We start from the raw sequence: 25,186 nt of genomic DNA, 5'->3' as shown, positions 1-25,186 counted from the left end.
CAGTGCTGCCTCCTGTATACTTTGATGGTATTTAGGACAGTGCTGACAAGCAAGAATAACAAGATGCTGCAAGACATTTTGTTTCAGAGAAGTAGAAATGATGACCACAAGTGGATGGTTTTAAGGACAAGAACGAAAACATTCCAGAAATAATGTGATAGCTTTATAATCACACTATGACCAACATGAATTTTCCAACAAAACACTACACCCAATGCTTTAAAGAACTCTGATTAACTGTATTCTTCAAATATTGTGTGTATGACATTGGCAGATTGGACAAACCTTTCCATGGTTGACATATCCAGGAATAAATATGTTGTAATACTGAATATATGCAATATTGTTACTGCTTCCACACAGTCCCACTATGATGTCATCTCTTGATCTCATTTTATTTGTTGTTAGTTGAGTTTTTAGTTGTTGTACTTAACCCCTACACAATTCACATTAAAGGCTGCGATATTATAATTTCAAACACAGTATGCTGTCTACAGTAATAAAGGTTTATCTCCTGGACCAAATAAAACCAGCAAACCACAAGCTGACTGTTAGATACTGAACCTCCTCTCACTTACTGACAATATCATGGGTTTTAATGGGCTTATAGCTTGAATAGTTTAAAATGGCACAAAAAAAGGTGAACCATGAGAAAGGATATTGTGATATTAGAATTTTACATTGGTCCATGCCTAGATGAGACAAATAATATTGTCTTGTAGACTACAGCATATGTGGATGAGAGTGAAATAAAAACGATACCCACCTTTCACCCTGCCGACCACCACTTTTCGGATTAACCAGTACCAGCAGTGGATGTGTCCCAGGGAGAGGGGTGATCTGAAAATACAAAAAAACTATATTACAAGAATATTACAAAATAAATGTATAATAACCATGAGACAACATTGCTGTCAGGTTAAATGTTTGTATCTCGAACATGGTAAATTTACACGAAAAGGACAAAAATGGTCAAGATTATATATTTTTAATGGAACAATAATTTTTCCAAGAAGGTGCTTTTCTGAGAATTTCTGTGGACTCATTGTAAGATGAATGATAAAATCCAGGAGAGAATTTGGAAGGAGATTGGGGTTCACCATGCCAAGAGTAAAAGCACACTTTTAGTTAAATTAATGCAATTTTATGAGTACAAATTGGGGAAAAAAAGCAGTTCCCTCTAAAATGATTTTTTAATGGATGAGACATGTAATTATTGAGCAGTCTGACACAATAGTACAGTCAGTACTTTAACAAAATGGCAACCGACTCCACAACAGACAGTCTAGTAGTCCCTTACCTACCATTTCACTCTGTTATATACTGGAACCCCCGCCGTGAACTGAACCAATGCCACAGGGCCTCTGGCATTTTTAAATTTAGTCAAAAACTGACATATAATATTTACAATGGACATAAATTGACTATATGTGGATTATTGACCTTTGGGTCTGGGCTTTACTGGTTTACCTGCAATGCTTGTCCATCTCCAGTGAACTTAAAGCACTGGTTGGAGTCATCAGGACTGGTGCTGGGGGATGACTCACCTTCACCTCTTTTTACAGCAGAGTGACGATCCTGATTGAAAGAATATGCAGCATATAACATATCCAGAAGAACAGGCTGGGGAATAAAGTGTAGCATCCCAACACAGCCTATAGACCACAAAGTGTAAAGTGGTAACTGCAGTGCTATGGACCTACAGGTTTGTTTTCAAAGTTTAAGTATATCCTTGATTTAACTTTTCTAATTCAGCTAAACAGGTCCTTTAGAACTTTATGAACAAACAAAAAATTGCAATGACTTAAACACTGATGACAACCACTGGCTCATGAGTATCTGAATGCTCACTTTTGAACTATTGGGTCACTACCTGTTTTTATGTGATTCCAGATAAATATTCACTCTCGCTATACAGTTTTGATCCTGAAACTGTTTACTAGTCATCCACTAATTTAAACACTTAACTTAACTTAAGCCCTCCATGATCACAGACCTTTGGCACCTCAGTAGTGAACAATAGAAACAGCTGAACTGAAAGAAAGACTGCTGAACTGACCAGTACAACAGGACAGATGTAAGAAGGCAGGAGGGTGTGGTCCCTCAGTGCTCCACCATCACACTCAGGCTTTACATTAGATGCACATTTGTTATGGAGCTGTGGATGAGAAAAGATTATAATAGATAAGAGTGAAGGGGCCTGGACAACAGTTTGCATGCCCTTCCTCTGAATCATACAGTAATTAAGTACCAGTAAAAAGGAACTCTATCTGAATACATGAGTGTCAGTTTGAATTCATTCTCTGTGTGTATGTGTGTGTGTGTGTGCCTGTGTGAGAGAGAGAGTGACTGCGAGAATGAGAGTGAGAGCGAGAGTAGAGGGAGAACTGATGGGATAATATTTCAGCTTTGACACAGACATCCCAGAGCAGCCATTAGTCACTAACCATTAGGCGAGGAATTGCTGTAAAAATAAAATGTGAGGTCCTATCTCCTAAAAGTTTACATTACAAAGTCAAAGAAATACTGCCACCAAGAGGAGAATGTAGATACTACAGTAACGTGAATATAATTTTAATACAGCGGCCCCCTACCTTCTAACCAACATGGACCATATGTATGATACCTCCTGGCATATTTAATGAACAGAGCAGTGGGGGGTTGGGGGTCTGAGGTGTGTCCTTGTACTCTGCTGTTGTTGCACAGTTTGCATATTAACTCAGCATTAATGTGATCCCTGGGCCTGCTTCCCAGAGACAAGGTGATCATGTTGTGGCGTTATATCTGAGAGTGGCAAGCACAGTATGTTTTTCGCATCAAGTCAGTTGCAAAGCCTTATTTTGATGGCTGTCAACGCTGAAAACACTATGGTATTATTTTAATGTAAAAAACTGAGAACATGTTTTTAAAATGAGGGCACTATTAATGGAGTACTTGTTATGCTAGTCTTATGCTCAATCTTTCAATGCTTGCTCTTAGATTTTCACTACTCATGTTGAAATTTTCAGGGCTTACGCACAATTAACTGCTCCAAAGTTTGAGCAAGAGCAGCACAAATACACGAATTGTACTCCTGCATTTTATGTTATACTTTTGTGACCACACACAAATAAGTGGACAGAAATAAACAGCATGTTCAAGACCTCTGTGGAAAGTTCAGGGTATTTGGTCTTCAACTTAATCCATACTTATGGAGATGTTACATAGTAAACTGATTTAATAATAAACCTAAAATACCTTTCAGTGTTTTAATTGCAAATCACTATAAAAATGATCGCAAACATAGTTTATGTTGCTAAGTCCCCATGCAGTATTTGGTGGCTGTTGAGGCCTGGTACCAAATGACTCTTCACCGGGTACTGATCTATGGCCCAGTGCTTGGAAATATTTGAATTAACAAATATAATTTGTGAAAATTTATTTTTGTTCCTCAGAGATGAGAAAGTATTATTTAGTACTTGATCTTAGATGTAGTAAATATACATATTAGTATATATAGATATTAGTATAGACTAATATCTCTTACACATTGCTTTAAAAACAAATCAAAAATATAAGTAAACAGATGTTCATAAACTGAGTTCACATAATCACTGATTGTGATGGTCAATCATTTACCAGTGCAGAAATATTTTTCTATGAGGCCTGTTATGAAATGTTAATTTTCCCAAACAGAAATAAAGTAGGCAGGAAAATGTTGTCTGTGAGTTCTAGATGCCCACTAGAGGGAGATATTTACTTACACTAATTTGACACCAAACACAATGAAGTCCAGTAAGGCCCTGGTAACACTTGATACTGCGGTGACACCGATCACACTTTGTTGGTGAATTGCCCTCCATCCACACATGCTGCATTGCCTGCAAATGCAAAGATGTCAAAAAGGATATATAAATATATATAGTCTGAAAACCCCAGCAAGTAATGGGTGACGGAGCCTATCTTTTAGGTTATGTCCGGAACATAGCCGCCATCTTGAAAACTTGGCCCCTTCGGAACATGCCCATATTACCCATGGGATAATCCGGGCTTGTATACATATAATTTTGTTACATGTTAAAATGTTATTCATCCTGGGGTTTCCAGACTTTTGTATATGACTGTATGTTCCTGCTCAAAACAATAATAAATAATTAATATAGGGTGACCAGACGTCCTCCTTTACCCGGACATGTCCTCTTTTTTAGACTTATAAAATGTCCGGGCGGAATTTCACAAACATCCGGGATTTTGTTTTTCTAAAGCTTACATAGAACTTCGAGAAGCGTTTCGTTCAACAAACTAGTCCCGCCTTCCCCTACTCCGATTGGTTCACGTAGGGGGCGTGGTGAAGTAGCCTAAAATCTTCAGATTGGACAGTCTGACTGTAGAGCTACAGTGATTGGTTGATAAACTTCTCTGTAAACATTTAATTGGTCAGTCTGCAATTCAGTAGTTGTCCACCCCCCCCCCCACGCCACATCCCCCCCCCACCTCTTGTCACCAACGCAGATCTGGTCACCATAATTAATATTACACAGTTCTATTGTTCAGTTTCTATAAAGACAACATCACCACTGGTCTCCACATATCCACAAGATGTTTATATATTGCATTCTCACTTTGTTAGAATATTTAAATTAAGTTAAATATCTAAATCAAATCCTGTTGACAAATGTGATATGGGGTTTATGGAGATAAACTATAAAACAAGCTCAAAAGAGAAAACAATTTCACACTACATACTGCTCCTGTAGTACAAAGTGATTTCACATCATATTCAGAGAGGTGCATATTTGTGTAGACTCAAGGAAGCCAAGCCTGAAAGATGATTCCAGAGAGCTTTAACTGAAAGCCTAGATCAAATTTAGAGTCCAACTATGTAAGAAATGCTGAATGATCTTCCCCTATCCTTCTACGTCTGTAGATGGCTACTACTCACTGCACACAGGATGTTCTCATAACCTCTCTGACACATTTATGGAACATTGTTTTGGGGGTGAGCTGCAAAATTTGAACCTCAGACGTCAACTAGTGTAAAAATGAAGCTATAACATAAGGAAAAGTGTAATCCTCACAAATCTGCTTTCACAAAACCCTTGAAGCATTATGTACATTTTTATATATATCCAGGTCAGGAAGGATGAACTAGTGATCCTGGTTCATGCATTTGAAGTCCAGAATTTTCTTTACATTTTGAGTTTTGGTAGAAGTGACTTTAAATTTGACTCCATGTTTACTGTTTTTGGTCAGCTGTGCAATCTGTTTATAGTGTGTAAAGCATACACATAGTATGTGCTTAGCAATGTCTTCAACAAATACAAAAAAAACCATCTAGAACAATTAACAGTATAATATTAGCTTTTTGTGACCTAAAACAATCACAGGTGTGTGTAAGCCTTCTGCAGAACTAATGTACTCACGTTGGTGTGTCTGCGGGACTTGGCATAGGTGCTGATGCAGGCAGCAATGTCTTTGGACACACAGCGCTCATGGACTGTGTACTTGCATACTGTCAAAGATAAAAAGGAAAAAACAGTGAAATGTGACAGTGGATTCTCATTTACACCTGGGTGACAAAAGAAGATACTAACCTACAAGTATTTAGCTGTCACAAGCTTCCAAATCAGCTTTAGTCACTAGAAGGCCTAACATCATTCATCCAACATATATTCCAAAAATGGATGTTTTGATGATGGTGTTTAGAGAACTAGAGTGTATCAGTATTCTGTTTAGATTTAGGAACTGTTAACGTCACAGCTTTTACATTTTATAATACTGATTAAACCTTTCAGTGGCCGACATGCCCTGTAATCCTGAAAAGGCCATCTACATTTTGATAGAAATGGATTGCAGGGGTCAAGCATTTACGATGTTTCATCTAACGTTACTTTTTCTCAATTCTCTGTAGATCAACGCTAATGTAGTTCTAAACTATCCATTCATGTTTGTTACAAGGTGTTCATACTGCAACCCTACTAAAATAATTTTCCTTACATACAGCACTATTACAAAAGCATCAGTCACTGAATGTGTGCATTTGTTCACAACTGTCAGTAGTTGCTGTTTCATGGCTCTACATGCTGATATCCCATTTAATTTGTCTAAGAGATGTTTGCATTGAGATAAGTTCATTATTAACTGGGAAATAATAATTGATTATTAAAAGATAAGGTACATTTTAATATTTTAACTGAGTTATTGAAATAATTGTGACTATCCACTTTTCATAGTGACTCAGACAAAGGCATATTTTTCTAAACCAGAATGTGAAGTCTATTAACATAATGTGTACATGTGCAACTTATACATAAAAAGTCAATAAAATTCTCTATACTCCGTATACGCAACCCAAGTTTGTGATTCCTGTTCTTTGTTTCATGTGCCGTTAACTCTGATCCTGGAGATCTCCTTGTCTTGCACATTTTAATGCTGTATAAGGAAGGGCTTGTTGAGTAGTTGATTAGCTAAAGTAGATGATTTTTGAGCATGGGAAAAACACACTAAAATGCTGAACACAGGGTCTTGGATTGATTTTAGAACAACTGCCTAATAACATCACTAGAGTATCTTGCTCTTTAGATCAGACACTTACGTGAACAGCAAAGGCCTTGTTTTCGCACTCCTAACAACATTGTGTGGCAGTAGTTACAGTACGCTGGCTTGTTGAAGTGCTTCAGTCTCCACACATGCTGCCCATCTTCTTGTACATTCTGAGGATAGATGTTTAAGAAAGCAAGAATAATTAGTTTCATGCACTACTGCACAGACCCCAGTAATCTAGTGTTCTGAACTCAGACATCTGCTGGACTCAGACAGCGACTAAGACTCAGAAATATCTTGATTCGATTTCCACAGCAGCAGACACAAAGAGATATCACCCAGAACATAGAGGCTCACTCACACACATGCAGACAAACAGACACACTCTGACTCACCGTCTCCATGCCCAGCAGTACCAACAGAGGTATAGTGGTCATCCCTCCTCGAATCCACTCCTCTAGAGTAACTGTTCCATCTCGGTCATAGTCGATCTCCTCCATCATCTCTTTCAGGATCTACAACATACATAACAATAATAACAATGATAATAATAATGCTGATGATGATTCTACTTCTTCTTCTTATTATTATTATTATCATAATATAGCTTCCACATATGGCATGAAGCTTTAAGTTCTTTTAAAAAATGAAACATAATATAAAGGAAGATGAAAAGGGACCGAATACATTAATAGACAAGAACAGAAGTGGTTTAACTAAAAAAAAGAAAATACCAATAAGATTAAAATAAAGAAATAGAAAGGCCTTCAGCATATAGAGTTATATAGAGTAAAAAGATTTTGCAGCAGATTGTAGCTAATCAGGCAGTGTGTTCCACAGAGCTGGTCTGTTATAGCTAAGAGCAATTGCAACAGATTTGAATCTGACTCTGCATATGACTAAAACACCAGTGTCTGATGACCAGGGTGTTCTGCTTGGTTTATACACAGTGAGACACAACCACATTTATGTGCATCAAGAGATGGATGACAAATTAGAATATATATCAAAATGTTTCCCAGAAGGCCATTTCCTTCTGCACCATCTGCAGTGTTCAAAGGTGACTGCAGCAAACACTTGAGATCCATATGCTCACCTCAGTAGTAATATTTTGCTCTGTCTGCTTCCACTGAAGCAGCAGGGTCTGATAATTTGTCAGAGGCCATCTTGCCCAAACACTGGTAATTACACTCCACAAGCTCTAGACATTTTTAACATTTGTAAATACAGATTTAAATGACCTCTACCAGTATCTACAAAAATGATTTCAATAATCTTTGTTTGGTTTATATTATAAGGAATAATCTAAAGCCCTGTTTCTCTTGCGGGTCCTGATCACTAATTTTGGGCAAGATGCATAAATGTTTACACCTGCCGTTTCCATCTCAGAGGCATCTTAGGAGACCACTGAATTAACAAATTTTAAGGGGTGTTTACAGACATTTGTATATAGTATATGAGTTCCTGACAACCTCTGAAATTTGTCCTCTAGACCCTGCATGCACAACATGGTCCACAGGCACTGTCATCTTACCGGCCGCAACTCTGTGGAATCCCATTCCAGGTATTCTGCTACATGGACCATCTGATTGACGATGCGGTCCAGTTCCTGAGTGGGCATTATTTACAGTTAGAAACCACAGTAAATTAATGCTGGTAATAAAGAAGAATAAAAAGTGTGCCTAAGACTTCTGCACAATACTGTATGTGTATTTGTATGTGTATATATAAAGCATGCTAAATGTAAACACATCATCAACATGTTTTTCTTCCTGCTAAAAAAGGTCTAACCATGAAAGAAGTGTAAGGATTTATTCCTGAAGCTTCTGTCAGAGCATAATCCTGCAGTGGATTGAATGCAGTGACCATAGAATAACAGTGACAGGGACACCACATGAGACAAACGTGTCTACATTTTACAAGACAATCTTGTAAAAAACATATTTTACAAGATAATTTACATTAGCATCAGGCTTTAAATCTAAATTGTATGCCAACTGTTTTTACAAGTTGCACATTAGGTTAATAGTGATGCACCACTGAACCCAAGTGTCAAAGTGTAGAAGTTGTAAAAATATTAAGCCCTGTTATTGCCAGTGTATTTCTACATGTTATTTAATCATTATCTTATAGGTTAATAATGAACGTTAATTACAAAACTGTCTCAAAATTAAGGAAAATATAATCACCCATGTAAAAGACAGTGATACAATTTTAGACATAGACTTTGGAAGAAGGAGGAATTATGGCCTAAACGGTTTCACCCCCCCCCCCCCCCCACACACACACACAGACAGAGCTTGTGTCTAAAATTGGATCACTGTGTTTTTTATGGGTGTTTGTTTCTTTAATTTTGTTTCCTTACCTTTGAGACACCTTGTATAACACATATATTATTTATTTAATAATGTATTGTACTATTTGAAATATAAACTATTTGTGTCTTAACAAACTACTAATGAACAGATTTTCACTAATGAACAGAACTGTAGAAGCTTAATCATTCGTGACAGTTCCTCAAACTGATTGTTTGATACATAAATAATAGCCATTTACTTAGTAGCATGAAAAGCAATTCAAAACTGTTATGAAGAACTTGACGAATGGCTAAACTTTCACTTCATTTTAATTAATTAGTACAAAGAGTTTAAGTGATAAGCTTTTACAGTACTTTGATTATTTTAATGTCAGTAATTAAATGCTTAGATTCATAATAAAATTAGCACAATCATCTATCAAATATAAGTTTAATTCAGTTTATTGGGAGCTTTTATTATGAAGCACATATATTTTAAAAGAATAATGTGTAGTTTTACAAATATAAATTGTATATGTTATTCAATTTCTAAGCAGGAATGCAAAGAAAATGTAGAAATGAACGGGGTGTCCCTTTGGGTTGCTAATAAAATGTATCTCATGTGTGCTGAAGAATTGGAATTGACTTACTGAGCTGTCCAGCAGGCCATTGCCATCTGTATCATAGAGCCGGAACATGACTGAGGAGCGAGAGATGAAAGAGAGGCGAGAGAGAACAGAACCCATATTTTAAACTGTAACATCTCATTAGCCCATAAACCCACTACAGAGAAAGTCAAGCACTGTCCCTGTCTTACTGCACTGCTGTCCTGAACAGTGACTTTTAAGAGAGATTAGCTCCAGGGTGATATAACTGATCATGCTAAGGGAGTCAGCTGAGTGACTTAAAGTTGTTGGTACTTTGTGATGTCAGCAGTTGCCCTAAGCCTTGAGGTAATCGAGTTCTGGAAACTTGTGCATGTCACTCTCACTGGCTCAGGCCCTGGATACACAGCAACAAATCTTACAAAAAACTGTTCAGGTTTAAGCATCAGTTCAGAGAAAAATCTAATATACCTGAGATTGGCTGCTCCTTTAGTGTTTCTGGTTGGGAATCTAAGGAACTAGTATGTCATCCATAGGTTGTCAAAATCATTATAGGAAAGCCTGCCCACATGTTACATTGATAATGCTGCAGGTAGTTATTTTATTATGATGTCACAATGGTGCTGTACAATTCAATGTACAAGGTCTAATCCCAGAAAAGCGGGGTCTTTTTTAAATGTAAAACAAAATAAACAAGAATCTGTGTTTTGTTCATTCTCGTGAAGCTTTACACATTTTCACACAGAATTGATGTGTGGTTTTCCTTTTGTTTAATCCAAGGCCGGCTCTAGGGGGAGCCCATGTCATGGGTCAAAAAATCAAAAAATGTTTTGGGTACAGGGCTCAAGGGCCAGTTTTTCCTCTTATTCTGCCTCTGTACCAACTTTCTAGAGTGTGTTGCAGGCATCAAATTCAAAATATATTTATATATCAAATTCAGATAAAACATGGGAGATCTTCTCTTTATTCTTTTTCATTAAAAAAACAAAACAAAACAAAAAACAAGAGCAATGAGAAATTAGGCAAGGCTAGTTTAGCCAGACCACCATTAGCCATATAGCCATTGTTACAGAGGTTTTTCTTGCATTTCAAAATCAGGAAAGTCCAAAATACATGCCCTTGTTATTGGATGGTCTGGAGAAATTTTGGTGCTTCATATCAATTCTATAAAATTAGTTTATTACTCGTTTTTGAACATTTCTAAAACCAAGCACCTGAACTTTTTTTAAGTAATCTATATTTGATAAAGGAACAGGTCCTCGCTGGGAACTGGGTATTTATTACTGACTTACATTTCTATAAGGGTCTGACTTATAAAACGGTGTTGTAACAAATTCACAGCCCGGTTTATAAGTTAAACAAAAAGATGTGCAGATGTAGATAATTTATTCGTCAGAAAGTCAGTAACGGTGAAATGTGTCCATGTATTCATGTCATTACAGGGACACACAAGATGACTTTCTGTTTGTAAAATATATAGAACAAACCAAAATGCTGGGACACACAAACATTCTCCAAACACATGAAGAGACTATGACAAATGTTACCTCAACAACGTTCAACATATTTCTGTTGGAGGCTCCAGTAAAACACTGAGCTGCACCGCAGCTGAACCTACAGCACTGAAGCGGCGCGACCGTGTCCCAATTCAGCTCTCAACACTCTGACCCCTTGAACACTTGAACACGGATTATTTAGGTACGAAAAAAGTACTTGTCCAAGGAAAAGAGGATATCTGGTCACCACCGAATGGTTCACCGCCTAATTTAGTTCACGAACTGGAATGTGAAATATGGCTCAACTAACAACAGACGTTAGACGGTGTAGTGGCGCCAGCTTAAATATCTCTCTGAAATATGTTTGAATTAACAGTTTCTACTGCATCTGGAAAATGGGGGAAACTGTAATTTTTATCTATTATTTTAACAATAAAAGGAATACATCGATGAACATAATACATCCACAAAATGCTGTGTGATTGCAAATACTTCGAAACAATTTTCAACATATTTTCCTATCCAAAGCTACACTCAACAGGTTAAAAATTATTGCTAATTTAATAAATACTTCTAATACAGTTGAGATGCAAAATGTTAACAATGCAACAGGATAGAGGTAGGGTATATTTAAGGGTACGTTCACAATTTGAGCCCAGTGAATCCTGGCATTGTCATCTTGGAATTGCCCATGCCATCAGGGAAGAAAAAAATCCATTGTTGGAATAACCTGGTCGTTCAGTATATTCAGGAAGTCAGCGGACCTCCTTCTTTGTGCACAACGTTGCTAAACCTAGACCTGACCAACTGCAGCAACCCCAGATCATAGCACTTCCCCCACAGGATTATACGGTAGGCACTAGGCATGATGGGTGCATCACTTCAGCTGCCTCCCTTTTTACCCTGATGCGCCCATCACTCTGGAACAGGGTAAATCTGGACTCATCAGACAACATGACCATCTTTCATTGCTCCAGAGTCCAATCTTTATGCTCCCTAGCAAACTGAAGCTTTTTTTTTGCTGGTTTGCCTCATTGATAAATGGTTTTCTTAAGGCTACACAGCTGTTTAGTCCCTTGAGTTCCCTTCACACTGTGAGTTTGGAAATACTTTTACTTTTATTATTAAACATAACCCTGAGATTTACTGTTGTTTTTCTACGATTTGAATACACCAAACGTTTAAGTGGATACCAATCATTCAAGGAATATTCAAGTCATAGGATGTGTCTGTCGACATGGTTGTTTAACAAATGAGAAGCTATTCACTGCATTAGTTAGGGTTAAATAACGTGTTGCCAGCGGAAACATAATCACCCATGCAGTAATTATCCAATGGGAGGCTCTCATCTATTTACTTAGTTAAATCCATGTGGTGACCTTTTAATTTTTGGCCAGGTTGTGTATCATAAAATGGCACCACTCTCCACACACTGACATACCAGTGTAAAGTCACTGGCAGGCACTTATATATTTTAGTTATTTCTTTATAAGAACAGGAATGTAAAAAACAAAAAAATGTCTAAACTTAAAACACCAAAGATTCTTCTCTGTCCTTTCAACAGATTTCATTTTGTGTATTCTATTCCCATAATTCCAGCCACTTGTATTACAAGACAAAAAAACTGGACTTCCAATAAGTTCTTGGTGTGAATGTTTCACTGTCAAATACAGAGGGTTAATATCCCATAGCCAGGGAATGCATGACCAAACACGAACCAGCCCACTCACATTCTAGCTTATCCTCTGGGGTTCCTCGCTCCAGTAGAGACAGGTAGCACACAATGTCCTTCAGGAAGACCACCTGTGGGGATGAAAGCATAGACCCCTTCTGAGGGGACGGGCTCCTCCTTAGAGACAGTACTTTCTCTGACCGACTTTGTTCTGAGGGTAACAAAAAAATGTGTTTCTGTTAGTTTCCTCCAGAGACTATAGCAAAATGAAATGAAATCTCCTAAGTTCATAAGAACACTTCAGCATTTTAAACCTAGTGTCTACCTGCTGTATCCATAGTGAACGACTGATTAACTTAAAAAGCTTATAATTCCCATGTTAATAAAAATATGCACTTTAAAATATATTGAATAAAGCTGACCATATGTAAACTAATTCAGAATGCATTAAAGCAAAACACAAATTTCTGTAGAAGACTTTCCTTGAAGAATTTTGGTTAATAATTTATGGAATGGTAAGATATGGAATATAGTCAGACACGGTATTCATGAACATTTTTAAACATTTCTAAAAAATACTTACTGTGCTGCTCCAGGGTTTGAGTTTGGATAAAAGTTTTAAAGCTTCCATAACACTCTCTTTCATATCTATTTCTTTCTAAAAACCTGTGTTATCTGATTATTGCTGATGGTGATGCTGTGTAGAGGGTAATATCATGCTCTATTGTGCAAAAAGGTTAGGGCTGGAGTAATCATACCACACTACACTCATGAATTTCCTTAAACAAAACTCCTAAAACCACATTTGCCAACTATTTTTCTTAGATGTGGATAAGAGCTTCAGCTAAGTGTTGTATAAGAAAGATGCAGCAGAAAGCGGTCATGTTCACAAACTTCACTTAAATTAAATTCAGAATTAAATTAAGAATTATTCACTTAAAACAACACTAGGTAAGATTTGGTATTTTTGCTCCTGAGCGACACCTACCATTGCACAACGTAATTCACTTTTACAGCAGTGTCCTGAAATTAAGGAGGAGGAGGAGGAGGAGGAGGAGGCTGGGCTGTGTTTTCCTATCCTCCTCTTAAAGTTACACAGCGCAGTTTCTGCAGTACTGAGCCCGGAGTAGCACCAGCAGAGGCTCTATTCTCCCTATTACAGATCAGTGGATCATCACAAACTACTGTGTGATGTACTGTGTGAACTAGTGTTGCTTTAAATGAATAAGCTCTACATATCTGTTTAGGCACCTGCACTTCAGCTTCTCGTTCTCAGAACTAAATAACTCAAATATTCCTTTCATTATTACCAAACAATTTAAAGCAGTATATTGCAAATCTGTCAACTCTCAACAGAACAACGATGAGCTGTAATCAGTTTAAAAGGTTCAAATCCTGACTAGAGCAGCAGCTAAATATATTACAGAATTTTCCACTATAATAGGATGGTAATGAAAAATCTAACAAATAAAAATGAAAAGAAGAGTATGTAATGTCTGATATATCCTCCTATCAGAGTTCACACCTGGGGACAGCCTTGGTGAGTTGGTGGTTTTGGATGGAGCCAGGGCACTGCTGCTGTTGCTGGCTGTTGGAGCAGTGGGCTGAGTGCCAGGTGAGCGCTGAGGACCTCCTGGAGTTTGTCCCCCTGTGCCTGAGCGCTGAGACGAGGAGCGGGAAGAGCAGGGGGATGTGGTGGCACCTGAGCCTGGAGTTATTCCAGCAGAATGCTCCGGAGTGTGTCTTCCCATAGCACTGAGAATACTTTTGCCATTCATCCCTATTATAACAGGAGCAAGGCAAGAAAGAAAGAAAAAAAGATAAGAAAGATAAGTTACACTACAAACTAATGATATCTTATTAAATGTAATCATCTTAAATCTAGCCAATTAATAAAAAAGAAATATTATAAGATTAGGTTAATAACATTATACTATTATTACATATAACATTATTACGACTAGATTTCAGATGTTTTTATTTAATAAGATTTTTTTTGCTGTGTGCGAAGTTACTAGAGGCTAGAGGAATATGTACAGTGTTAACGCTGGACGAATCATTCAGACAGAGAGACTGAGAGGCAATATCTGCAAAGTCTTAGCTCCACACAACTGAAAGGGAGAACACAGATGCTCTCAATACACCACAGCAATAGCTGCACACTGATGAAAAGAGCATTCGTACTGTAACAGGCAAATATGGAACAGGGAAAAATGAACTATAAGCACATCCACAATACTGCCATGAATATTTTATAGTCAAAAATACAAGAATTTGCTCCAACAAATATTCACATATAAACACATAGTTCAAACACAAAAGGCAATAAAGCAACAGCAGGTGGAGGGATGTGGTGTCTTTGGAGCGAGGAGCAGCTGCCGAGCAATGTCTCTCAGTGCTGGAATCACAATTTATTAGTACCTGTTATAGGTGCACAAGCCACTTCTGTCTGTATAGAGATGCCTGCATCAATGGACTTGGGCTCTAAAGGCACAGTTGATTTAGAGAGAAGGAAAGCGTGACACAGGAAAAGACAAAGGCAATGCGGGCATGAGAGTTAGAGAAAAAAAAAAGAAATACTGGAAATATCAGAAGCGTAGATATGTTTGTTAAATACTACGGAAACAATTTCCCAAGCACAGTTGCCAATGCACTGCAGCTGGGCTGTATTCATAAGGCTATATGACACCTCTACGATAACATTTTAACTATGACCACAAACAAAATAGACAATTATTCCAATAGGTGTTACATGATGTAAAAGCTACTGTTGTCCTCTTTTAATTTAAATTTGTGAATCATGTGAATTTAATTTTTTCTGATGCCGTGTTGTGTCATGAGGTTTTTTTTTGTGGGGGGGGATACATAGTACATTGTAACAAATGACTTTCACATTTACAGTATATCATACATATGCAAAAAAGAATATAAATTATAAAATGAAAGTGCCAAATGCTCACTTTTGTTCACAGAACCTGTTTTGTGTAACATAAAATGTAGATGTAACGTCAGCTTGACATCATTGTTGTCAAGTCAAGCTATATGAAAAATTATATCACTTGAAATACATGTTTGTAAATGTTTCTATAGATCTATACATGTCTTATTTAGGTATCATGTAGCTATATGAATATTCATTCATTCATTTTTCTGTAACTGTTTGTCCTGTTCACTGTTGTGGGTCCAGAGCCTGCTCGGCATCACTGGGCGCAAGGCAGGAACACACCCTAGACGGGGTGCCAATCCATCACAGGACACCACACACTCACTTACACACAGAGTACCCAGAGAAAACCCACGCAGACACACCAAACTCCTCACAGACAGTAACCCAACATGGGGTTTCAACACTTAACTCAGGATCCTGGACCTGTGTGAGAGCGACACTATCTGTTGGGCCAAAATGTTGCCCATTTTAGGAGAATTGCCTACAGTAAAGTATTACTGAATAATTTCACTTGATGTAAAGTACCCTAAGCAATAATAATTATGAGGCATGCCGGTAATGTTTTAACTAAGGGGCATTGTTGTGTGCTACACATAATATTCACCAATCAACAGCTTTTCAGTAGCTAGAGAACTACAGTGTTAGTGTTAGTCAGAACCCAGTCACTAGATGGCACCATTTACCATCTCTGTGTAGCAGAATAATAAGATTTCTGCAAAACAGCTAAAAGTGTGTGGGGTGGGTTCTTAGTCTAAGCCCACCACCTTCCTAAACACAGGTGGTGGACTTCAGACTGAAACCCAGGAATATTTTTTGGCATGGAAAGGGGCACAATCCTTCCATATGGTCTTTTAAATCCAGCCACTCAGAGAAACTCAGTCACTCTAATGGGGATCCTTAACAAGCAGTAACAGTGCAGCAACTGGCAAAACCTCCCCACTGCTTAGCTCCCAGTGTCTAGACACATCTAGTTTAATAATGTTAATCATGTGTCGGAGTGTGAGAGTGTCTATGTCCTTGCCCAACCTGTGGATATACAAACTTTCAAACAAAAGTAGGCTATTAGCTAAAACATGGCTTCCACTTCATTTAAATCATCATACTCAAGGACTTTGTAAAGACATTCTAACAAGTAAGATTTAGACAATATTTGCACAGGTTATGTGAAGAATAAATGTACAAGGTTAATTCTGTTATGCATGCATCTGTTATTTTGTTCTCTAAAAATAATTTAAAACTCTGCACTCTGCTAGATTTGTAGACTACAATTCATTAACATTTTCAATAAAAATTGCCATTAAGTAAAGAATATTCTTTTTTTTTTTAGAATTCTGGTTACCTCTGGATTACATTCATTCATTCATTATCTGTAAGCACTTATCCAGTTCAGGGTCGTGGTGGGTCCAGAGCCTACCTGGATCCACCTACCAATGTGTGTTTTTTGGACTGTGGGATGAAACCGGAGCACCCGGAGGAAACCCACTCGGACACAGGGAGAACACACCAAACTCCTCACAGACAGTCACCCGGAGCGGGAATCGAACCCACAACCTCCAGGTCCCTGGAGCTGTGTGACTGCGACACTACCTGCTGGGCCACCATGCCGCCCTCCTCTGGATTACAGCGTCCATTTTTTTTTCTTTGAGGGCCTTTGCTTTCAGGTTTTCACAAATATTTGCAGGGAGATTTTTACACCCCAAAATGTTCTGTAATGTTAATGTCTAAAGTCTGGTGTGGCCTGTCCATTATTCTATTATTCAACTTCATCAGCTCTGCATGCTTTCAGGCCTAAAGTGTTCAGTTTGTTGAGTTGCTACAATGAAGTGGTATATATATTTTTTATTATTATTATTATTTTACCTTTTTTTGTAACCCTTCTTAGATGATCTTACATCTAATACATTACAAATAATAATAATATATAAATTAAACAAAGAAATAAAAATAGAATTGTATGTTAATATAGACAGGAAATTATATAAATGTCTGTCTCTGAATTACATTAAATTGCATTCAATTCCACATTCAAACAATCCTGAAGAGTTTGGCAATACATATATTATCTCATATTTTTCAGATTCATAATCTGTAATGGAGTTTCAATGATGACTCAACTCCAGTAACAAATACGTATTTATTGATTATCAAATCAAATATGTTGATTTTGCAGATTCTTATACATCAAGACACTAAACAGTGAAAATAAACCCAGGGATATTTTTGGAGATGTTACATCTTATTCTCACAAAGATTTATGTAGCATATTTACCCAGCAGAGCAGCTCCGGTGCGTGGAGTGTCATGGGAGCTGTTTCCACCGGTTTTGCTCTTGAAGGAGGTGAAAAGGTGCTGGCACAGTTCCTCAGGGATGTCATTCTCCAGGTAAGTGGCCATGAAGAGCTGGAAGCCCTCATAATCGATTGGCTGTAAAGGACAGCAGAGCTATAATGAAGGCAAGATAAAGCTTGTTTGTGCATTTGTAATATTTACTATTCCACATATTCACTTATCTGATCTGACCGTAGTAAATAATGACACAGAAGATTAGAGACTATATAATCTTTAGCATTGTTTAGCTGGGACCGGGACTATGCCCTTTTCTACCAGCCCTTTTCATTTGTTTGACAAAAACACCTTCCATACAGTATATTTTAGACATTACAAATAAAACAGGTGATCCTTTGAGAAATGTAAGAAATGAAACTAATATAAAAGAGCACATTGCAAAAAAAATGTCTGTTGATATTAAGTAAAAGCATCTTAAATAAAGTCAATCCATATCATCTTATGACGAGATTATGAGTAAGAATACTATGAATAAGAATACTAAGAATACAACTTGTTTCTAGCCTATTTTGCTTGTTTTAAGTTATTTCTTCTAGAGAAAATATCTTACAGCACTGGCAGATATTTTTGTTTGTGGCTTTCTGGAAACCTTGGCCTTAATTATTTAATCATTAAATATTTCTGCTAATGGAACAAGACATTTTAACTGGGTCAAACTATTTAAATCAAGCCAAAACATCCAGAAATAGGTTGTAGTCTTATATATAATTAATTGAATAAGGAGAAAATTTTGATATTTTGTCTGGATTTGAGACAATTTCACTTAAAATCTCCAATTTTATGCAGTGCAAACAAATACATCCTTGAAAACAAAACACCACATAAGGTTATTAAAAGATATGACAAAGTAAGCAGTTAGGCTATATCTGACAAATTTAAAAAAGGACACAAACGCATAGCAGACACAGAAAAAAGCACTGGCTGTGACTTTTGCAATTTAGTAGACACATGACCTGTGCATGACTCTTGGATTGGACAGAAATGAGAGTGTGGCACCGGTGTGTTATGTTTGGGCATGTAGACACACTGAAACACAGCATGCAAACCCACAGGGCATTGTCTTACTTGGTTGAGAACATCTTGCTTCTGTTTGGCATTCAGAGGGATGGGGAGAAGGTAGAAAGGGAATTAAGTTCTAGTGAAATGTGGTGCTCTGGGAGCATATGGGTTTCTTTCACTGCTGTTGATATGGTTCTTCTGTTCTTCATGTCAACATCCACAAAATTTTGCTTCAAATTCCTCATTTGTACACATTACTCTTGTACAACACAAAAACAAGAGTAGGTTATCTTTTAATTCTTAACATCAAAATTGTGGAAGCACTGTATTTTGGTTTCTGACCATTTTGGTGGGTCAACCTGGTCTTGATTTTGATTTTATGTGCCTTTTCCTATATATCTTTTAATAGCCTTTGGATTTACTTTTGGAAACTCCCGTTTTCTTCATAGTGGAATCCCTCTGAGGTTCTTCTTTTAGTGTTATTGGATTTTCATATAGCTTATATTTTCAGAAACACATCGTAGTTCTCAGTGAAGATCTTTTATACAATACTGACCCATTCTCCCATTTGCTATGCACTTGGCTGTTTTAAAGACCAGTATATTGTTTGCACTTCGCTGACTTGCTATTCTTTGCCTTTTTCGGGGCTGATTTGCTCAGCTCACATGAGAGGTTAGGGGAAAGAAAGAGAAACAAAAACATAGCGATAAGAAAAGCGGCAGGTTGAGTCATGCCAGGGACTCTGGAATGGCAGAACCTGTGCTGAAACGACTCTGGAACATGAGCATCCCTGTGGTTATAATTAAAACCTCTTTGTAAAAGCCAAAAAGTCAATTAGGAATGCATGAATACCGTGGTCAGAAAGCTAGGAGCCGAGTAACTGTAGAAGTAAGACAAGATCCTACTTGATAAGGTCTCCCCTTGGGAAAGACAATTAAAATGAGCATTGCTGGCAAATTTTAAATGAACAGCACTTGATGAAAGGCGTCAAAACATGTGCCAAGGTGTACAGTGAAGATCGTGAATGAGTTTACCTGCTCATTTATTTAATTTTCAGTCAACATGGCCACTAAGTACAATTAGGAAAACACACACACACACACACAAGCCTAAAATACTAATCATAGCATCAGATGTAAATATTTAGTATCCACACCTCTCCATTATGATATTTTTCATTGGTTCATTAGTTATTGTTCTTTTTCAAATATACATGCTGGGATATATTTCCATGCTTTTACACATCGGAATTAATGGTACCTTCAATTAGAATGATATCACTAAATCCAGATGCTGTTATACATTCCCAAACTTGCAGTATCAAGCCTGACTGGATGTTGTGGACATGGCGTAATAGAACCTATAACAATATAACCTATTGTTAAAAAATGTTATATACAATTTAGACTCATCAGTGCATAAAACCACTTTAACCGCATTAATCCACATCCCAATCCATGTTTTATATTTTAACATTTCTTTTATCTTTTAGATGTAATTATTTTCTTTGCAAATTCTTTTAATAAAGGCGTCTTTTACAGCTACACATTCTTTCAGACCCATCACAATGTGTTGTTTTCTCACAGTTGAATGGTGCAAAGAAACACCTTTTAATAGTAACAAAGTTACCATAGAAATGATTCAAATTAAGTAAGTAAGGCTTAGCAATAAGCACAAAAGAGTAAGAAATTAAATACAGATAGATTTGATAACATGGTCACTCATAGAGGCTTTGTGCAGTTTTCTCTACAAGGTGTTTCCTGGTTTTCTGATGCTGAAAAATTATTAACTTGCATATTTAATGCCATCACTTTTGCACTGTATTGTATGTAAGACTGTACAGTAATATGAGCAAGGGTACTAAGAGTGTTGCATTATATCTGACCATATCAATTTCTACAAAGTAACTGCATAGAAAGACTGGGCATCATGTTCACATGGTCACAGCCTCAATCCCTAGCAAGTTTTTAGTTCACTCTTTTTTTTTTTAATAGTCATTGTGGGAATAAAGTCATGTAATGTGTGGCCACAATGCTGAGTCACATCTCGCTTTCACTATGAGTATCTTCATTTGGTAGAGTGAAAGGCAGTAAAATGATGGCAGGAACAAGAGTAACTTCCTGTTTGATGTTCATGAGTGCAAAAGCCTTTCAGTGGGTCTAATTTTACCATAAAAATAACAATGAGCTGATAAAAGTATCACATAACCATTTGCTGAACCATTTACATAACCCTAACCAGAGGAAAGCTTATGTGATTACAACTGGACAATAGTTACAGATCTTTAACTAGAAACAGTCACATTAATGACACTGACCGAAACATGACACTCAGAATCCATCTATCCATCTGTCTACAAAAGGAAAATGACCTAAATCATGTACGTAGTTTCTCAAAACCTAACCCTATATTGAACAGTATGATTTATTAATCTGCTTTGACTTAACATTTAACCTTAATTAATGATACACTATTTTTTAAAAGGATGCTTGTAACTCATTCCCAAAAAAATGGGAGAACACATTCTAGACCACAAATGTTGTGAAAGGTTCATAAAACACCTTAAATTGGTAATGTAATTGTACTTGTGCATAACAGCAGCTAGCATGGAAGTCTTCCACAATTATGACAAGGATTGGTCGTTTTTTTTACAATTAAACAGAATTGATTATTTGTTCCTTTCTGTTTTTCTAGCTTTTCAAATACTGTCCTGCCTTTGTTGGAACAGGGTATCCTATAAATGCAGTGCCAGGTCTGGTTCATTTTTATGGGAGCAGCTGTACTGAGATCCTTATATTTACAACCCAGCAGCATTAAGTCAGTCACGGCTCATCCATCACTGAGATATAGAGCTCTCAGGGAGTTACGGGTAGAAGAGAAGAGGTCTGGCACTGATGGCATGTCACCAACATTTGGAGCCATTTCTAGGTTCTGGGTGATTTACAGGTTCTCACATGCGCACAATTTGACAGTGATGAGTAGTCAGTGGCCACACTGGTCATGTCAGTGCTGGCTGCAGACCCACTGACTGCACTAATGCTGAATCTGTATCGATCTGGACAAGACTGCTGTTCACAACCAATGGCGCCTCACCCAGACTAGCCTGTTATTTATGTCAAGGTGGAAAAAAGCAAATAAATATAATGGTGACACTCCATAAGGGAAATAATAAATGTCTCTGCCTACCAGAGGTAACATAATGCATGTTTTTTGGTGATGTGTCAATGCCAGGCTTCCTGAAAGGAAAGATGGGTATCTCTGTCACATGGTGGTGGATGACTAAGCATGTCTGATAATGAATAGAGGTTTGAGCTGTACTTGTGTTCCGCCATGTCCCCGCCAAAGGCTACAGTCTTTTTACAATGCATTTAATCAAGTGAGCTCATAACGCTTCCCTTGCTGATAGAATGTACCTGCTCAGGGTTGTACTTGGAAAGAACTCCATTTCCATGAAACTCCTCCAAAACATCTTTCAGCTTCTTAGAGGAATCTGTGTAGGACAGAAAGATGAAGATCAATCAAATATGTTATGAAATAAAAATGCTAACACACTTGCCTATTCTGCAAATCACAAAATATTTACTGCATCTGACTGATATTTTGGTGTATTTGGTGTATAAACATCAGATATTTTTATTACTTATTTACTGTGCTATAAAAGAATAAACTTTCAGGGTATGTGTGCTACTGGACAAAATAGCTATGATTTATAAATTTTACTAGATCTGCAACAGTATAGAAATAATATATTGCTTCTTGAGCCCTGCTCTCCATGTATTTCCAATTTCCAGTTTCCTCCGTGTATTCCAATTTCCTCCCACAGTACCCTGCGAAGGACTGGCATCCTCTCCAGGGTGTGTTCCTGCCTTGCAATTTGTGATTCTGGGTGGGATAAGTGGTTACAGACAATGCATGAATGCATATAGCTCTTTTAAAGTTTATGTTAACATCAAAGTCTGTGCCTACTAATACGGAAATAAATTAATATCAACATAAAATATAAATATTCATTCATTCATTCATTCATTCATTCATTCATTATCTGTAACCGCTTATCCAATTCAGGGTCGCGGTTGGTCCAGAGCCTACCTGGAATCATTGAGCACAAGGCGGGAATACACCCTGGAGGGGGCGCCAGTCCTTCACAGGGCAATGTTGCGGGACATAAGCATGTGCAGCATCATACTGTGCTGTTCTCCAAGCAATATATATATATATATATATATATATATATATATATATTGCTGGTGTGTTCTCCTCGTGTCCGCGTGGGTTTCCTTCGGGGGCTCCGGTTTCCTCCCACAGTCCAAAAAACACACGTTAGTAGGTGAATTGGTGACTCAAAAGTGTCCGTAGGTGTGAGTGAATGTGTGTGTGTCTGTGTTGCCCTGTGAAGGACTGGCGCCCCCTCCAGGTTGTATTCCCGCCTTGCGCCCAATGATTCCAGGTAGGCTCTGGACCCACCGTGACCCTGAATTGGATAAGGGTTACAGATAATGAATGAATGAATGAATATATATTGCTTGGAGAACAGCACAGTATGATGCTGCACATACTTATGTCCATCAACATTGCTGAGGCCTCATGTTATAAACCACGGCATGTTACAGACTAGTTGCTAAACTAAAGATTAACATCTTAAGACCTAGAACCTTCTGTGTGTTCCTGCTACAGAGAGCTGTCAGAATACACAATGCTACTAAGTGAATGACAAACTGTGTTAGTATGAGAACAGAACCAAGCTCCTCGTTTGTTTCTGATTATCAGGCTATGACACTGAGTCTTGTATTTTGTCTGTTGAAGCAGTGAACGTTGTTTTTTCTTCTTTTGCACATGTATAAGCTCTTTTACTAAGGTTAGCAGAGGATGATCCCACTCAATATAATTTGTGTTTACACACGTACTCTCACATTTTACAAGCATCACTTCATACCTCAGGGAAAAAAGAAAAGAAGTATCTCTCAAAATATCCGTACAAATTTTCATATGAATATAAAACAGAAATCTGAACTGAAAATATGAAAACAATTTGCCTTGGATTTAGAAATGGTTAATGTTTATGATGTAAGTTATAAAGCATATAATATAGAGTTTGTTCCCCCTTAGCTGCAGTAACAGACTAGTCAGGGAACATAACATGGAATATTGCAATGAAGATTAGATTATATTCACCACAGAAGCTTTAGAGGGTTCCATACTGATGTTAGATGAATATTTCTGGACCACAAACAACACTTCAACTCATCCCAAAAATATTCAATTACTCCAGAGAACAGCACAGTGCTGCACAATTTTATTCCCTTCTAGTCAATGTTTGTCACTAGCCATGGTGACATTAGGCGTATGCTCGGCTGCTTCCACTCTATCAAAACTGGCTTTAGACCTTTTTAGAGGCACATGAAAATGACATTTTCTGTGAACTAATACTGATTACTAATACTGATTACCAGATCAAAACTGATTTAAAAGCTATCTGACTTTGAGATATTAATTAAAAATCCGTTATTAATGAAGCAAAAGGTTTTTAGATCAATTACACCTCTAAAGTATAGGATGCAGGTTAATCAAAAAGAGACACTATCCACTAAAAATAAACTCATGAGCAAAAGCCAAAGCCCACCCTCCTCCTTAATCTAAGCAGAAATGAGTCATCCTTCATCATATAAACTCCTGGACAAAGCACACTTGTGGTTAATGTGAGAGGAAAGAGTGACCTCACACTTGCATGGACTTGACGCTGAGATTTATGAGCTGTTTGTTTAGTTTCAGGTCACAGTTCCATGTAAATGACAGTCTTTGCTGTGAAATGTCAGAGGTCAGATAGAACTATGGAACAAATATAAGCTGAGGACTAACACATTGCTCAGTGCCATAACAGAGATGCACATACATTTCTGAACAGATTCAACTTGGGGTTACCGTAAAAATAAAAAAATACAGAATTACTACAAAATGCAAACACACCTGTCTCTGCAGTTTGCTTCTGTGTGTGGGAAACAGTTTCCCAAAGCCACAGCCCTGTGTGTGTTTTTGTATTTTTGCATAATAGTGAATGTCAGATCCCATTAGCAGCTCATTAGAGAGACCTGACAAATATATTTCAGTGTTTATCTACACCACTGCATCAAAACTCAGTCTTTTACACCTAGCTGAGAACACGCATGCACACACACACAGACACACACACACACACACACACACACACACACACACACACACACACACCTACTTCTCAAAGCTCACAGACACAATATGGATTACAAGTAATGTAGTAGAACAGTGCTGAATTCAAATGTAATTGTTT

At 37.4% G+C, this 25,186-nt stretch overlaps 1 protein-coding gene across 3 annotated transcripts in view; it reads right to left on the bottom strand.

The window, feature by feature from the left end:
- Positions 1–25,186, bottom strand: part of LOC136710617 (diacylglycerol kinase beta) — a 107,228-nt gene that overhangs the window by 57,629 nt on the left and 24,413 nt on the right. Inside the window, exons 3-17 of one of the 3 annotated variants that reach the window (XM_066686316.1) lie at positions 22,296–22,372; positions 18,949–18,969; positions 17,808–17,961; positions 15,013–15,075; positions 14,117–14,371; positions 12,650–12,802; positions 9,469–9,518; positions 8,057–8,131; positions 6,918–7,037; positions 6,575–6,692; positions 5,403–5,491; positions 3,744–3,860; positions 2,060–2,158; positions 1,471–1,578; positions 767–840 (exon numbers count right to left, since the gene is read on the bottom strand). In XM_066686316.1, the coding sequence (XP_066542413.1) occupies positions 767–840; positions 1,471–1,578; positions 2,060–2,158; positions 3,744–3,860; positions 5,403–5,491; positions 6,575–6,692; positions 6,918–7,037; positions 8,057–8,131; positions 9,469–9,518; positions 12,650–12,802; positions 14,117–14,371; positions 15,013–15,075; positions 17,808–17,961; positions 18,949–18,969; positions 22,296–22,372 (1,573 nt within the window). The remainder of the gene's footprint in view (positions 1–766; positions 841–1,470; positions 1,579–2,059; positions 2,159–3,743; positions 3,861–5,402; positions 5,492–6,574; positions 6,693–6,917; positions 7,038–8,056; positions 8,132–9,468; positions 9,519–12,649; positions 12,803–14,116; positions 14,372–15,012; positions 15,076–17,807; positions 17,962–18,948; positions 18,970–22,295; positions 22,373–25,186) is intronic. The other 2 variants (XM_066686314.1, XM_066686315.1) reach the window with 2 other exon arrangements.

Source organism: Hoplias malabaricus, chromosome 12 (genome assembly GCF_029633855.1).
Source record: "Hoplias malabaricus isolate fHopMal1 chromosome 12, fHopMal1.hap1, whole genome shotgun sequence".
NCBI lineage: Eukaryota > Metazoa > Chordata > Actinopteri > Characiformes > Erythrinidae > Hoplias > Hoplias malabaricus.
Note: the sequence above shows the minus strand (reverse complement) of the source record. Positions and strands in the feature narration are given on the sequence as shown.